Source organism: Oryctolagus cuniculus, chromosome 21, assembly GCF_051225735.1.
Source record: "Oryctolagus cuniculus isolate XC-2025 breed Fujian yellow rabbit chromosome 21, ASM5122573v1, whole genome shotgun sequence".
Taxonomy (NCBI): domain Eukaryota; kingdom Metazoa; phylum Chordata; class Mammalia; order Lagomorpha; family Leporidae; genus Oryctolagus; species Oryctolagus cuniculus.
Genome location: NC_142887.1, coordinates 13,625,001 through 13,642,003, shown reverse-complemented (window position 1 = coordinate 13,642,003; position 17,003 = coordinate 13,625,001). Strand labels below are relative to the sequence as shown.

The window sequence follows — 17,003 nt, the reverse complement described above, 5'->3', positions numbered from 1 at the left end:
ACTAAGGTTTTTTTTTTAGTTAATTAATAGTTTTATGGGAGAGTTAAAGAAATGAAAAGAAGGCAGAATTACAAACCCAGAAGAAATCCCCAGAAAATGGCCAATGTCACTTTTAATCATTCAAATATGAAATAAGAAATCACAGAGGTAGACATTTGGCCTAGTGGTTATGGTGCTGCTTGGGACACACACATCCCATGTCGGAGTGCCTGGGTTCAAGTCCCAGCTCTGCTCCCAATTCCAGCTTCCTGCTAACGCACACTTGGGAGGCAGCAGGTGGTAACTTCAGTGGCTGGGCTCCTGCCATACACTTGGGAGCCTGGATTGAGTTCCTAACTCCTGGTTTTTAACTGGTCCAGTCTCATCTGTTCTGGGTAGTTGAGGAGGAACCTGTGGATAGAAGATCTCTGTCTGTTCTTCTTTGTGTATATGTGTGTTTGTTCATCTCTCAAATAAATTGAATTTTTAAAAATTTAAAAGAAATTACAAGTGTGTATTAGGCATGGAAATATGGACCAAAGGTGGTGGGTTTTGCCAAAATTTTCTGTTCCATTTCAAATAAATGCAGTATAACTTGGTTTTTACAAATTCTGCATACTGTCTTCCTTTATTTTTCCTTCTTTAGAACAAAATGAAAGAACTGGAACTTTTGTGTTCAATGAAGGAAGTCTCCTTTGATGGAAATGATCTTGAAAACATGGTTCTATCACTGAGGTCAGTGATGTTAATATCAAGGCTAATTTATCATCTTGCTCAGAACGAAGTGTAAAGGTCTTGTTTCTTAGTAGATATTTTTTAAAATGTGATACCCATTAGGTAAACTGGAAGTTCTGATTCTAACCTCCTGAAGTTAGCATAGCTGCTCAGGTGGGGCGAGGGGGAGGTAAGCAATGCTGGCTAGATTACTTCTGCTTAACTTCCCCTTTGTATTCTAGCCCTTGAAATACATCTCTCACTGTTTTTGGTAAGCAGGAGAACAAATGAATGCCCACCTTTCTTTCTTTACAGGGAGAAGTTCCTACAAGAAGTGAATTCTCTCACTCAGAAGCCTTCACACCCGCTGGCTAAAACGAAGACGCTAGTGAAGAGTTTAATGAACCGGGCCGAGCTATTGCTGCACGTCACCATCGCAGCCCAGTCGGGCCTCACCAGGAGCATCTCGGGGACCCCCGCGGAAACGCCGGGTACTGCTGGCGCTAGTCTGTTCAGAGTAGACATCACGCTTGGGTACTGCAAAAGGCAAATCAAGACAAGTCCAGCACTGAGAAGTCTGCCTTTTACTTTCTCAAGGAAATACTTTTCACTAAATTCCTGTGTTTTGTGAGTCAGCTGAGCATCAGTGATACCTCCTTGCCTGCCTCATTAAGGTTTTTTTGGGAACATCCGAGGAGCCCAGTGACATAGATCTGTGTAATCCAGTGCATCTTGTTTCTCACTTAGGATTTTCATAGTAACATATATAATTAGATGTCATAGTAACAGTAGATAGTTGCATTGTAAATCTTGTAACACATCATGCCTCCCTCTTTACTTGAAGCTGAGTTTGCATTTCATTTTCAGTAATCAGGTGGAACCTTCTGGTGTGACTTTCTGACCGTTCCCGGACAACTTGAGGGGAGACACAGGTTGGAGGGAGAGAAGTGTGCTGAGTACCGCATGCCAAGGTGGCCACTATGCATACCACGTGCCTGGCCGTATTAGCCCTTGATTAACTGACTGTCCCATATAAAGACAACTACTCAGGCTGGTAGTGCCTTCCTAGGGGCCCTTGGCCTCAGAGATAATGAACTAGAAACATCCTGAGAGATAACGAGATCTTCAAAAATTATGTATTTTTTGCACTAAAGCTAACTGCTCTTAAGACAGATATATATATATATACATACATATATATATATATAAATGGCTTTTCCCCACTTAAGTTTTTTTGTTAGCTGATCTTTACAGGTAGTTTTTTCTTTTGCCCTTTATGTATTATTCAGGAACATGTTATAGGAAGGGTCACATTGCTGCTCAAGTGTGATACTTACTTCCACCACCTATGATCAAGCAGAGCTACTACTGAACAAGTTAGTCAGCTCAGTAAACCTAGAAATGAGGGACAGATAAAAGCCATCTCTGACAAAAATGGATCTGGGCTTATTGGAATTAAGAAATTTTTACCTCCAGAAATTACTTTCTGCTTTTAGAATGCTTATGTTGTTGTGAATATTTATATTGTGAAATCAAATGAATTTTCAGCCTTTCTTTGGAAAACACATGTAATGAGATTTTAATTTTTCAAACAAATAATTTTTAAAAAAGATTTCTTTATTTGAGAGGCTGAGTTACAGACAGAAAGAGGGAGAGACAGAGAGAGAGGTCTTCCATCCGCTGGTTCACTCCCTGAATGGTTACAACGGCCAGAGCTGGGCTGATCTGAAGCCAGGAGTTTCTTCTGGGTCACCCACACGTGTACAAGGACCCAAGCGCTTGGACCATATTCTGCTGCTTTCCCAGGCTGTAAGGCAAGAGTTGGGTCTGAAGAGGAGCAGCCAGGACACAAACTGGCGCCCATATGGGATGCCGTACTATGCCACAGCGCTAGCCCCCAAACTGAAATAATTTTTAATATAACACTTAGGATTTTAGAACTTGACCTAAAAGTCATCAGCAGACTATGCCAAGTGCACCGGTGACTGGACTGTGACCAGCAGCAGAAATGCGCTGCTAGTTCTGTGTTACATTTGGCTGTTGCTGTAGCCCCTCACAAGCCAGATAGCAGAAGTGCCAACCTTCCTGTCCCTCTTTTCTGCAGCTTGTAAATCGGCTTCTGAAACAAAAGTGATATCTCATGCTGTCCGGCAGCCTGTTTTTCTTCGCAGCATGTCAGCTCCTTCTGACTTGGAAATGATTGGTAATGAAGATTTGGAATTTACCAGAGCAAATCAGAGGTAAATGGCTAATGGCTGGGGTCGGGTTCCCACATGCAGCTGGATGCATTCATCAGAACACACTGCCTGAGCCCATTTCTTGTTTTCCTGATTGGCCAGGCGACGTCACGTGACCAGCCACCGCAGCAGCTCCTTTACGCTCCTCCAGTCACTGGCTATCGAGGACAGCAGGGACAAGCCCACCTACAGTGTCCTGCTGGGACAGCTGTTTGCTTTCATCGGCACCAACCCCGACCAAGCTGTATGTCCGATTGTGCAGACTACAGGCGATCAGCTCCTGACAGGGTCTGGTGGCAGTGAGCGGAAGTCAGGTGTATTTCCTTCTCGTGCGTTTCAGGTGTCCAGCAGCAGCTTTCTGTTGGCTGCACAGACAAGGTGGCGGCGGGGAAACACGCGCAAGCAGGCCCTGGTGCACATGCGGGAACTGCTGACAGCTGCTGTGCGAGTCGGAGGGGTGACGCACCTTGTGGGTCCAGTGACAATGGTCCTGCAGGGAGGACCCAGGTCAGTTGTTTCAGTTGCCTCCTGCTGGCTCGTCTAGAATGGACAAAAGCCATACCAAAGATTATTGTTAGGTCAAATGTTTTCCCCTAAAATGTTACATTTTAATTTTTATAGAAGTGGTTCATGATTTTGCAAAAATAAAAACAAAAAAACAAAATATAAAAATCTCTTTACTCGGCCGGCGCCGCGACTCACTAGGCTAATCCTCCGCCTTGTGGCGCCGGCACACCGGGTTCTAGTCCCGGGCAGGGCGCCGGATTCTGTCCCGGTTGCCCCTCTTCCAGGCCAGCTCTCTGCTATGGCCTGGGAAGGCAGTGGAGTATGGCCCAAGTCCTTGGGCCCTGCACCCCATGGGAGACCAGGATAAGTACGTGGCTCCTGCCATCGGATCAGCGCGGTGCGCCGGCCGCAGTGGCCATTGGAGGGTGAACCAACGGCAAAAGGAAGACCTTTCTCTCTGTCTCTCTCTCTCTCACTGTCCACTCTGCCTGTCAAAAATAAAATAAAATATTAAAAAAAAAAATCTCTTTACTCACCTTCCCTTCCAAATTCCTCCCTGATCATTAATGTCTTTTACCAATTGTATGTGCATAAACAACTATTTGTTTTTGAACACCTAAGTTTATATGTATGTACTTTTTTTTTCTTAATCCACATTTTATTATGCATACCTTTTTATAATCATGGTTGTCTTGCTCGGTACCTTTTGACTCTCTCTTCCCGATAGGTTTGCTTTATCTTTTTTTTTTTTTTTTTTTTTTTTACAGGCAGAGTTAGACAGTGAGAGAGAGAGAGAGAGACAGAGAGAAAGGTCTTCCTTCCGATGGTTCACCCCCCAAATGGCTGCTACAGCTGGTGCGAGTTTCTTAGATCTCATTAGATGGGTGACTTTCTAAATTTAACTCATCCTTTAGTGATGGACAAGGGTTCTTTCATCTGTCTGTCCTTCCTTCTTTCCCTCTCACCTCCCTCCCTCCCCTCTTCTTTTTTTGTTTTTGTTTTTGCTTTTGCATTAACAGTGTTGTTACCAACATCTTTTTACCTATGATTTTGTATACTTTAGTGATTGCTCAATTTCTAGAATCATAAGTATAGATACTAACTTTGAAGATTGTTTCATAATTATTTGTGAGGCGATTTCTATACCAGTTCCCTACTAGGTTTCAAAGATCTTTAAATAGAAATAGAAAGTCCCAGACTGGAACTGCTGGTGGCTGCTTGGGCCTCTGGGCATTTATTTAAAGAATTCTGGCCAACAAACAGAGGGTCAGTGTAGTAACTAAGAGCAGAAGATATTCTTTGGAAACCAATGACTACAAGATCTCAGAGGCTTAAAAGACAAACGTTCAGTTTCGCTCCTGTCTCTGGTGCATTCTGGCCCATGGGGACCACATTGCAGGGGGGCTGCGCTCTTGAGCGCTGTCAGTTCTCTCACTCTGACTTGTCGGCCAGACAAGGGAGTATTCAATCAGCAGCACAAATGGTTATCACAGCTTTCTTCCAAGCTTGTTTCTTACAGCACTGGCAGCATTGTTCCTTTGTCCCTCAATTTTAAATATCATTTTTCAAAAATTTGTAAAAATGCACAAAATTCTACAGAATGAATTAAAGCCCACCTGTAAATCCTACATCCTAGGATAATGTCTATTACCACTTTTGGTGAATTTCTCCTTTGTTCTAACCACAGATATCTCCTATATATCATGCTTTTAATTTGTGATATTCTCTTGTTAAATTTTTTAACATTTATTAAACTAATTATCTATTTTTAAACCTTAAGGTGGTTTTATTTGTCTATTTTTGTATTATTATGAACAATATTAGGAGATGGGTATTTGGCTCAGCAGTTAGGATGCGGTGTGGGATGCCCACATTCCCATATCAGAGTGCCTGGTTTGAGTCCTGGCTCCTTTGTTTCCAGTACAGCTTCCTGTTAATGTTAATACACCTGGGAGGCAGCAGGTGACAGCTCAGGGAGTTGGGTGCCTGCCATTTACCTGGGAGACCTGGACTGAGTTCCAGGCTCTGGGCTTCAGCCTGGCCCAGTCCTGGCTGTTGTGGGCACTTGGGAAATGAACCAGCAGACAGATCTCTGTGACTCTGCCTTTCAAATGGAATAAAAACAAGTAAATAAATAAAACATTAAGAGATGTTGAGTGAAATATCTATCAAGATAAAGTATTTTAAATAGCAACATTAGATTACAATCTTTGTAAATAAATCCTGATAGTTTTAGTTCTCACATTGATTGCTATAGATCAGCCCCATGTTGTGTTTTAATATTGGGAAAGTCTTACTTCATATTAACTGGGCTCTCACGCTCTGCTAATCAATGGAATGTGAACATGATAAAGACACTTCAGCTAATTCATTTGGGCCTTATTTGTCTCATCAATATAATTGAGTATATAGTTTTTAGTACTACATGAGATACCACAGGTGTGTTTCAAATTTCATTATCAAATAAGTTTAGGAAATGTTGGATACCATTCCCTGCTCTTAGAAACGCCGTGCAATTTGCCTTATTAAAATCTTGCAACAGAGAACTCTGTGTAGTGTGGGAAGCCCTGAGATTGCTGAGCTCCAAGCTCCCTTCGTTCTGGGTACCTCTGGGCAACCCAGAGGAAGAGCTCTGCTGCTCTCCTGGCCACGGTCACTGTCTTGGACACGGCTCAGAAGCCTGAGCTGTCTTTGGTTTCTGTTTCGCAGAATCGAGGAGCTCACCTGTGGGGGGATGGTCGAGCACGTCCAGGAAGCCTTTGGTGAGACCATGACCTCTGTCGTGTCTTTGTGTGCTCGTTACCCTATCGCCTGTGCCAACAGCATTGGACTCTTATGTACCATACCTTATACCAGGTGAGTACAGAAATGCCTGCTACCGTATTAAGGTATTACACAACATTGTCCACTAAGTTAAAGTATTTTTTAGTTTAAAAAATTACATTTTTTTGGCCGGCACCGTGGCTCACTAGGCTAATCCACCGCCTTGCGGCGCCGGCACAACGGGTTCTAGTCCTGGTCGGGGCGCCGGATTCTGTCCCGGTTGCCCCTCTTCCAGGCCAGCTCTCTGCTGTGGCCAGGGAGTGCAGTGGAGGATGGCCCAAGTGCTTGGGTCCCTGCACCCCATGGGAGACCAGGATAAGTACCTGGCTCCTGCCATTGGATCAGCGTGGTGCTCCGGCCGCAGCGTGCCGGCCGTGCCGGCCATTGGAGGGTGAACCAACGGCAAAGGAAGACCTTTCTCTCTGTCTCTCTCTCTCTCACTGTCCACTCTGCCTATCAAAAAAAAAAAAAATTACATTTTTTGGCTTTAATTATCCATTGGCTTACTACACAAGCTTTCCTTCTGACACCAAAAGTTCCTATGTAAATTCTTTTTTTTTTTTTTTTTTTTTTTTGCCAGGCAGAGTTAGACAGTGAGAAAGAGACAGAGGGTTATAGACAGTGAGAGACAGAGGGAAAGGTCTTCCTTCCGTTGGTTCACTCCCCTAATGGCCGCCACGGCCAGTGCTGTGCCGATCCGAACTCAGGAGACGGGTGCTTCCTCCCAGTCTCCCATGTGGGTGCAGGGACCCAAGCACTTGGGCCATCTTCCTCTGGCCTCCAGGGCCACAACAGAGAGCTGGACTGAAAGAGGAACAACTGGGACTAGTACTCGGCACCCCAACCGGGACTAGAACCTGGGGTGCTGGCGCCGCAGGCAGAGGATTAGCCAAGAGAGTCACGGCGCCGGCCCCTATGTAAATTCTTTATTATTGCATTCTTGCATGACTAAATGCAGCCATTGGGATTATATTACATTTTTAAGATAGGAAGGGGCAAAGACAAACAAAATGTCCCTAAGAAATTATTTACATATTGGGCAAAAGTTTTTGGATATGCACATTCATTTTTTAAGTCAGTTAATAATTTTAAAGTGTCAGGCATAATGGACTCATTATTCAAAATTTCTTTTGATACAACATATAATTTTTTTCCCATTCTGGAAACCTGTGGTTGATTCCATTGATTCTTGCTTTGCTGTTCTATATGAACAAAACAGAATTTGAAGTTCCTTATTTATGAAGGAAATGGTTGGTGTAAGAAAATATTCTTGTGTTTAATCATACAAGGCAGTAACCTAAGCTGTGGACAAGTACTCCAACATGTCTTGTGCTCTTTTCGTAATCTGAGCCTTACAGGAAAGTTTCCTCAGGCTTGGTCATTGTGTTTATTTCATGCAACCTGCGCCCCTTTGCAGGAGTGAAGAGAAGTGCCTGGTACGCAGTGGCCTTGTTCAGCTCATGGATCGTCTGTGTAGCCTGAGCAGTCAGACTGAGTCCAGCTCCAGTGAGAAACAAACGAAGAAGCAGAAGGTGGCCACCATGGCCTGGGCCGCCTTCCAGGTGCTCGCCAACCGTTGTGTGGAATGGGAAAAAGAGGAAGGTGAGGAATGGGACCCCTTTTTTCGAGTTCACTGGTGTCTTCTGTCGCCACGTTGGTTTATTATGCTCTGGTGCCGGAACAGCAAGAGGAAGCCTTCATCAGATTGCATAATCAGGACAGATTAGCCAGTTGATGACTTCATGAGGGTCTCCTCATTGGTGTGGCTCTAGGAAAACTCACAGCTACACTCTGACACTAAGTGACATCCTAGCCCCTGGAGGAGTATGGCAACTCCAGAACACTGAAAATGCTTTTTTCATTATCTTCTTGGCGACACTACTAATAGTCTCCAAATAATTTTTTTTCTGAAGTGACTTTTCAGTTATATATGTAGATAGCTTGCTAATCATTTGTTCATTCACTATGCATTTTAATGCCTTAAGAACCTGTGGTACACTTGGATATGTCAGGCTGAAAATGAATAAGGTATTGCTCCACCCTTCAAGAAATAGGATCTGACAGAGGAAACAGACCAATGAGCGATCGCAGTGTAATCAGTGCTGTCACGGAGGTACACAGGAGTGTGGTGGGAGCACAGGGCAAAGCTTCCCGGAGGCGGTGACTTACCCTTGATAGATGAAGAGGACCCCAGAGCAGAGCACACAGCATGTGTGGGCAGAGGGGCCAAAAAGAACATGAGAAATTCAGGGGTGACAAATAGTCTTTTTTGACTCTGACAAGAGATTCTTGGGGGGCTGTGGAACTACAGTGGACATGGAAAGTTCCTGCAAGGTCTTTGCATTGAAGAGGAACATATTAGCTTAAAGATCAAGATATTCTAATCATCAGTAGCATAGTGATTCTTCCCCATCAATCAGAATATATTCCCTGGTTTTATTTGGATTAATTAAACTCAGTTTCCAGAGTAATATCTCCCCTACCATTGAATGCCTTTTTTAGTGCAAATATCTTCTCAGAAGGAGACACTAATAGGTGGCTCACGAAACACTGAGGAAGATAAAAACTAGTCAAGGGGCAGGCTTGACTTCCGGGAGGCCGAGAAGCTGGTCTCGCCACACTCGCAGGTCCCCACGGCTGCCTTGGGTTGTCACTGTGCTTTTCCTGTCTTCACGCTGCAGGTGGCTCCACTGAGGCAGTGCACTCGGGTCTGGCCCGTCAGGTGTCCAGCCTTCTCACGAACCATCTTGCCCGAGCCACTGAGTGCTGTGGCAACCAAGCTGCTGGGAACGACGCCCTCCAGGATGTCCTTAGTCTTCTCAATGATCTCTCCAGGTAGGAAAGGCAAACCTGGAGCTGGGGGAGGAGCTGGCTTTCCCTTTTTTTTTTTTAATTTTTAAAAGTATAGTTATTTGAATGGTAGAGTGACAAAGATATTCTATCCACTGACAAACTCCCCAAATGGCCATAATAGGTAGGTCTGGGCCAGGCTGAAGCTAGGAGCCAGGAATTCATTCCATCCAGGTTTCCCACATGGGTGGCAGGGACCCAAATCCTTGGGTCATCTTCCCAGAGTGTGCATTAGCAGGAAGCTGGATTGGAAACAGAATGGCCAGGACAGGAGCCAGCATTTCAGTACGGGGTGCTGGCATCCTAAGCAGTGGGTTCACCCATTGCACCCCGGGAGCTGGCTTTCTTCTTGAACAATTTGGGTTGTCTTTTGAAACATTTAAATTACTAGGCTCTTTTGACACACTCTTGCTTCAATAAAAGTGATAGAGATTAAAGTTGTTGAAGGGGCCAGTGTTGTGACACAGCAGATTGGACTGCTAATGTGTCTGGGAAGGCAGTGGAGGATGGCCCGGGTGCTTGGGCCCCTGCTACCCACATGGGAGACTGGATGAAGTCAGGCTCCTGACTTCGGCCTGTCTCAGTCCTGACCATTGTGGCCATCTGGGAACTGAATCAGCAAATGGATGATTTCTGTCTGTCTGTCTGTCTGTCTCTCTCTGTAATCTTGCCTTCCAAATAAATTTTAAAATCTTTTTTAAAATTTAAAAGGGAGATATTCTGCAATGTTTTAATTACCACGTGTGTGAGCCACAAGGCTCACTTGTCTGCATACAACTCCTTGTGCTTTGGCTTCTGCTGGGTTTGTACATGTTCTTTGTGAAATGTGAACAGGCTTAGCTGTGATAGACCCCAGAGTGCTGAGGCTGGCACACCCTCCTGTAGGAACCTCTAGCTTCTGCATGTCTGTTGGTTTGCATTTCTAGCATTGTTGACCTTTCTTCCCTCCTCCTGCAGGAGCCACATAGGTAAAGCCATCCTGAGCCAGCCAGCCTGTGTCTCCAAACTCCTCTCGCTGCTACTTGACCAGCGCCCGTCTCCCAAGCTGGTCCTCATCATTCTGCAGCTGTGTCGGGCGGCGCTGCCGCTGATGAGCGTGGAAGACTGCGGAAACGTGGAACTCCCTCCCTGGAGCTACTCCGTGCCCTCCTTAAACAGTGAGCCGGAGGATCCCAGTGACCCGGCTTCCAAGATTGCCTCCTTGCTCTTGGCAAAGCTGGCAGATTATGTGGTCCCAGGTGAGGAGCTCCTGCCCAGGAGGATGTGCTGAGCGCACTTGTGTGCACGGTGGGGCTCGTGGTTGCAGCTGTGTTTCCTGTCGTGAAAAGGACAGAGGGGAGAGGCAGGAGGGGAGAGAGATTCCAAGACCAGTATCTTTCGTGTATAAGGAGCTGCAGAAACAGCACGGCAGTGTTTCTAAACGAGCTTTGCTTTTTGCTTAAAGGATGTCAGACAGTTCTTTCTCCAACTGCTTCTGAACCAGACACCATGTTGACAAAAAGCAGTCCCAGGAGTTCTTTAAAGGGAGATAAAGATCCCGGAGAAGAGAGTGAAGCAGTGGACGGCAAGCTTTCCATATTTATCCACAAGCGGGAAGATCAATCATCCCACGAAGTCCTCCAGCCATTACTAAGGTGACTGCAAGGAGTCTAGTAGCCAGCTGTCATGAAACACTAGCCGCGGCCCAGACACTTTACACATATCAGCTGCCTCAGACCTCGTAACAGGCCTGACAGGTAGACACACAAAGAAACTGAGGCAGAGCTGCATTGCAGATATGGATCTCTGACGACAGAACCCAGGGTCTGAACCACAACTCGGTTCTCCGTCTAAAGCCAGCAGAGAGCTAGAGCCCTTTTGAGAAACCAGTGTTGTCTGTGACCGGGGGGCAAGTCTGTAGTGTGACTTGGTTTAAGAAAGAATAATGCCTTTGGGTTTTCAGTCATTATCGTCCCTCAGTTAGGTGGAGAAATAAGATACTTTTAAAGCCTTACTTCACTGGAGTATGAATGGGATGACTGCTCAACAGGAAGTCAAAATGAATTTTGCCCAGGTATTACCGACCTATGGAACCCTATTTGTGGGATGCAGGGCAGCAGGTAGGCCTGCCACAGAGCACAGGGAATATAGTACGGTTGTGTGTGTCTCAGATGGAAGAACCCTCTCTGCAAGTAAGTGATCTAATAATGCTGTCATCCTCTTAACTGGGTCCTCACGTGCCAGTGTCGTGTTCAGGAGCACTGAGGGATAGTGGTGTAATCTGCACAGGGTCATAACAGGGCAGTGTGCAGATGAAGAAATGTTCAAGACATTTCTTGGGCATTGCAAACATCATAGCACGGATGTGGTGAAAGGTTTTGAAGAGCCTATTCTAGGAAGCAGGGAGGGAGTTATTAGGAAGATTCAGTGATTCACCCCCAGGACACCAAACTCAGTTGCTGTTCAAGTTCCCACGCTCCAGGATTTAGACGGCTTCCTGCGCGCCTTCTCTGTGCCAGGCCCTCCCTGTCTCTGTCTGCAGATCCTCGTTTTTGTGTTGCTCTTTGATTGATGTGTTACTTTCATGTACCTTTTTAGATATCATTACAATGCTAAAAACAGCTAATTTTTTGAATCCTAAAAAGGCTGTAATTAAGCAGTAATAAATCACTTCCTTTGTGGAAAGGTGAGAGTCGTCCAGTGGATTTTGAAAATGAATTCTAGCATGTAGAGAATGGCCTGGTGGTGGCTGGGCAGCCGCATGGCACGCAGCCCACCTCTGGCAGGACCTGAAGATCTGTTCGCCTCTGCTTTCCCATTTTTAGCAGCTCAGAAGGACGTCCCTTCCGACTTGGCACTGGAGCCAACATGGAGAAAGTTGTGAAGATGGATCGGGACATGACCAAGGTAACCCGTGCAGCACAATGCTGACAAAGCTCAGGATTTAGAGCGTTAGTGATACTTGAGGTTTTCAGGAGAAATTATTTTTTGGTTAGCTCAAGTTCCCATAGAGACAGGATGAGAAGTCGAAGTCAGTGGCTTGAGGCCATTTTAAAGAGAACTAGTCAATGGCCGGCGCCACGGCTCAATAGGCTAATCCTCTGCCTGTGGCACCGGCACACCGGGTTCTAGTCCCAGTCGGGGTGCCGGATTCTGTCGCGGTTGCCCCTCTTCCAGTCCAGCTCTCTGCTGTGGCCCCGGGAAAGCAGTGGAAGATGGTCCAAGTCCTTGGCCCTGCACCCGTATGGGAGAACAGGAGAAGCACCTGGCTCCTGGCTTCGGATCAGCGTGGTGTGCTGGCTGCAGCACGCTGGCCGCAGCGGCCATTGGAGGGTGAACCAACGGCAAAAGAAGACCTTTCTCTGTCTCTCTCTCTCTCTCACTGTCCACTCTGCCTGTCAAAAAAAATTTTTTTTTTTCAAAAAATAACAAAGTAGCTCTGTTTGTATTGATATAAAGAGATGTCCATGATGTGCTTTTAACCTACAAAAGCCAATTGAATATGTGTGTGGTGGAACTCCATGATTATATATGTTGGAAATTCTTTTTAAGATTAATTAATTTATTTGAAAGTAAATTACAGAGAGAAAAGAGAGACAAAAACAGAGATCTTTGATTCGCTGGTTCACTCCCCAAATGGCCACAATGGCTGGAGCTATGCCAGTCCAAAGCCAGGAGCTTCTTTCTGGGTCTCCCACATGAGTGCAAGGCCCAAGGACTTGGGTCATCCTCCACTGCTTTCCCAGGCACATTAGCAGGCAGCTGGATCAGAAGCAGAGCAGCCAGGATTCAAACCAATGCCCATAAGGGATTGCTGGCACTGCAGATGGTGGCTTAACTCTGTGCCACAGCACCGGCACCTATATGTTGGAATTTGCATGGAAAAAACCTTGAGGACAGTTACCTTGGACTTGGTGAAGGCATGGGATAGCTATGGAAATTCAACTTTCTATGTATGATATTTTGTTAAAATTTTTACAAGAATGAGCATGGATTGCTTTGCTAATTTGGAGGAAGCAACTTTGAGAAATTGAGTGCTGGGAAGAGTGACTTGGATGTTCTAAATGTCTTCCCTCTGACCCCCAGGGAGGCTGTTGTGAAGTGATCACAGAGGAGGCCACAGCTGCCCTCCGGAAAGCAACCAAGTGGGCACAGTCGGGCCTCATCGTCAGTGTGGGGCCACCTGTAGAATCTGTCAGCCCAGAGACTGTGAGTGGGCTGTCCACAGGTGACAAAAAGAAAACTGCCCAAACCTCCATTTGCCGAGAAAGGAACTCTGAGCTTGCGAGGTAAACTTCCCACGAGTTAGCACCTGTCCTTTCTCTTCTCAGACTTTCTTTGTAACAGGCTTATTGTTAGGGTTTTAATTTTCTGCCTTGACCTGCTGTAAGTAAGGAGTAGGAGCTAAAACTACCTTTCTGGGTTAATCATTGCTGTCAAATTAGTGTCAGGGAGTAGATGAGGGAGTCAGGATGTAGATGTCATTGCTGTCAAATTAGTGTCAGGGGGTAGATGAGCAGTCAGTCCAGGTAGATCTGAGGTTGTCATCGAAGAATAGATGTGCCCCTGGCTGAGGGGACATTTACTGCCCGAGGACTCTCCCGAGTGTTAGCGCACTTCCCCTCCCCCCATCCTGACATGAACTTCTATGTAGGGGTGGGAAGGGGCAGGGTTAGCTTTGGGCAGTTTGGGCAGGTGTTTGGTGCCTGCACAGGAGGGGCAGCTGCAGCGGTGTCTTTCTTGATCCTTGTAGCTTCTGCCAAACAAAGTGTGGGGTCTGCTCTCTCACGGGATTCTTCAGATACTCACAGGATATGAAAGGAATGATCTCCCCTCACGATACCTTCGCTTCTTGTTTTCTCAATGAACAAAATCTACTTTTTCTTAGAGAAAGAATAAGTGTCTCCCTCCAGTTGTAGCCCTGAAGGCCACATCCTTGCATTCTTAACCATCCCTGGGTGCTGACAGTTTCCCGCGTTGACATTTGCAGGACTGATCCTGTCCGGCCCTTCATCAGTGGGCATGTGGCAAACAGCATGGCTGCAGAGGTCATCGCCCTGCTACACAGCTTGCTGATGGCCCCTGAGTCGAATGCTGCTCAGATATGGACCACAACAGCAGAAAAGGTTAGTATAGTGTTGCTTATCAGGGAATAAGAAAAGGAGGAAACCAATGCCCACACTAGGAGTAGACCATGCCCAGCAAAAGATATTTTAGAAAGAGAGGTGTCCCAAATTGGCCAGATATGCCTGTTAACTGTTTGCCCCTGGAATTTGCAAAACAGGGTGGTATCCTCAGGGAAGGAACGGCGTTCTTTGTTTCTTCTTCCTGCTTTTGTTAGATTGGTGCTGACATTAGCAGATCACACAACCTTGGTTTATTGAATGTGTTAGGTGGATCCGCTGAGTCCTGAGGATCTTTGGTGTGCTTGACGCTGCCTGCGTTGTGTCAGTTACTGATCATTACAAGCGGTGTCCACTTGCCCAGAACTACGGAAAGTTCCTCTTTCCACAGACGCCCAAGTTAGTGCCTTGGAGCATGTCTTCAAGGTCATTGAATAGCGAGATGTGGGCAGTGTGCGGGGGTAGTTTTCCTTCAAGTAAATGATTGTTTTATTTAATGTTTGATTCTCCCATATTTTGAGGTTGTCCATTTCCAGCTCAGTACAATTATACAAGGCAAATTGGGTACAATGTCATTGTCCATGCCTGATAGTTTGTTGGTTCCTCCCATAGCCAGAGTTTGTGCAATCCATGGGACCTTCGCACTGTTGTAGACACTTCATCATCCTTGGTGTCAGTAAAACCAGAGCTTTAACTCCTGGGGCTTGGCTGCTCCTTGCATCTAGGTTCTGTCTCGGGCGCTGATGTACATTCCGCAGCTGGGGAAACATGCAGAGAGCATTCTGGAAAACGGCAGTAGCAGCGGCAGGAAACTCGCCAAACTCCAGAGCATCGCCCGCCAGGCTGTTGCTGCGCTGTGTGCACTTGGCGGCTTCAAAGAGACGATCAAGATTGGATCTGAGGTTCAAGTAAGCACTGCCATTTCCCCCAAGCTGGCGCTCACCCCAGATGTGAGCTTCAGTTAGCTGAGCAGTTGTAAGACCAGTATTACCTACCCAGCTGGGTGAAGAAAACCTGTTTCCTTCACGCTAAATTAGGTATCTGAGAAACTCATGAATGCTGATCTACACTTGTATTTTGTTCACATATTCATGCAGTACTATACGTTAACTGCAGTACGCATGTCCCGTGGTATCATCAACATCAGCAGTATTTAAGAATTGAAAGTTTGAGGTTATCACATGTTGTGTTTCCATAGGTCTTAGGTTTTAGGACCTGTTATTTCAATTCATGTTCATGCTTAGTATCTGTGTTAGAAAAAATTGTTACTGTAGCACCCATAATGACAGCTGTAAATTGACCCTCCCTATGTGTCATGTGACACATCAGAGCTGGTAGTACTGCTAATCCATCTCTGTCTCCAGGTTTTAGGGAGAGGAATATCAGGAAGCATCGGAGTAGTGGCTTCTATCAATGAGCAGGAAGGTATAGCTACGGTCAGATTCCCACCCATAGACTGTAGAAAGACTTCGCAAGCATCAGACACACTGACTATTCCATTGTCTAGACTTTGTGTTCCAAGAGCAGAGGTAAGGTGATTTTTAAATGCTTCATCAAATGTCACTATGAATGGTAACCATGCTGTCCTGAGCGAAGCACGAATACTTGATTATCTTGCATTTTACTGGTGGTATATACTGAAATATTGATTATGATTATTTAATAGTAACTTTTTTGCAAAATTTCTCATCTGAAAGAAACAAAATTTATTTCTCTGATTGTTAGGAATATTCCATGATATATTTGTTGTATTTTTAATTGTTTTGATATGGTTTACAGTTTTCTGTTTGGTGATTTTATTTTTTTAAATGAAATTATGAAAATTAACTCCAGATAATAATGACACCCTCATTTCTTATAAACTAACTACTTGAATTTAACTTTTTGCCATGCCCCCCACCGCCATCAGGCATTGCCTCTTCATAAACTGTCCATTACTGAGAAGGTAGTACAGGCAGTCCAGTCCATGTTGCTTCCTCAGGAGGGAAGTCTCTCTATTCACACCTCACTTCCTGCAACAGGAGATGGGTCAGCTCCTGTGATGGCAGTCGTTCGGCTCCTGGCTGAAATAAGAACAAGGTGAGCACTGTCCCCAGAGTGCCTGAGGTTTGAGGTGGAGCAGGGGACAGAGGCGCAGGCCGCTGGTGGGCCCTCCACCCCAGCTTAGTGGGTGCAGAGCTCGTGCCACGCTGAGTGACAAGCCATTTTCTCATACCATGTTTTGTACATTTGTTGCATTCCCCAGTATCTGCACATAAAAAATGATTTTAGTTGTTCACCCAAGACAATAAACAACCGAAATGTGACCTATGTAACATATGCACGGGGCTTCACTGGTTTTCAACCACAGGAATAACTGCCTTTTTTTTAATATCACAAATCACACTCATACCTATCTGGTCCATCACTTTCCAAATTAATGACAGGAAAGCTAGGGAACATTCGTAGGTGTTGGTGTCAGGAACTGTGCTGACCTGTCCGTAGGACTGGCAGATACGTTCCGACTATTGTCATTGGCTATATTTGATTTCAGAGTCTCTTCTTTACCATTAAACATCAGTAACATGTTCTTCTTCTGACAATAGGACTTCTCAGAAAGTTCTAATCTGTATTCTGAGTCAAGTCAGAGAGGTCAGCTTACAGATCTTCCCAGCTTTTGGATCCGTCTTGCTTCCAGAGCTCAAATGCTTTCCAAGGAGCACAGTTGAGGAAGAACTTTGTAGAGACGCTCTGCTTTCTCACCTGACACTTTGCGTCTCCACTCAGTGGAGGTTTTCTGTGCAGTGTCAGC

General features: G+C 45.5%; 1 protein-coding gene across 8 annotated transcripts in view; it reads left to right on the top strand.

Annotated features, from left to right (window-relative positions):
* The window catches only part of HECTD4 (HECT domain E3 ubiquitin protein ligase 4), a 200,810-nt gene that overhangs the window by 124,663 nt on the left and 59,144 nt on the right, over positions 1 to 17,003 (top strand). For 7 of the 8 annotated variants that reach the window (XR_016227112.1, XM_070066217.2, XM_070066215.2 and 4 more), the window contains 16 exons: positions 626 to 714; positions 1,009 to 1,184; positions 2,798 to 2,933; positions 3,033 to 3,174; positions 3,271 to 3,437; positions 6,147 to 6,293; positions 7,678 to 7,862; positions 8,942 to 9,095; positions 10,068 to 10,348; positions 10,555 to 10,744; positions 11,915 to 11,996; positions 13,176 to 13,378; positions 14,080 to 14,215; positions 14,938 to 15,120; positions 15,577 to 15,741; positions 16,122 to 16,291. Coding sequence is in view for 7 of the 8 variants with exons in the window: in XM_070066217.2 (XP_069922318.2) it covers positions 626 to 714; positions 1,009 to 1,184; positions 2,798 to 2,933; positions 3,033 to 3,174; positions 3,271 to 3,437; positions 6,147 to 6,293; positions 7,678 to 7,862; positions 8,942 to 9,095; positions 10,068 to 10,348; positions 10,555 to 10,744; positions 11,915 to 11,996; positions 13,176 to 13,378; positions 14,080 to 14,215; positions 14,938 to 15,120; positions 15,577 to 15,741; positions 16,122 to 16,291 (2,606 nt within the window). In the remaining variant the exon portion in view is untranslated. The remainder of the gene's footprint in view (positions 1 to 625; positions 715 to 1,008; positions 1,185 to 2,797; positions 2,934 to 3,032; positions 3,175 to 3,270; positions 3,438 to 6,146; positions 6,294 to 7,677; positions 7,863 to 8,941; positions 9,096 to 10,067; positions 10,349 to 10,554; positions 10,745 to 11,914; positions 11,997 to 13,175; positions 13,379 to 14,079; positions 14,216 to 14,937; positions 15,121 to 15,576; positions 15,742 to 16,121; positions 16,292 to 17,003) is intronic. The other variant, XM_089323160.1, reaches the window with a different exon arrangement.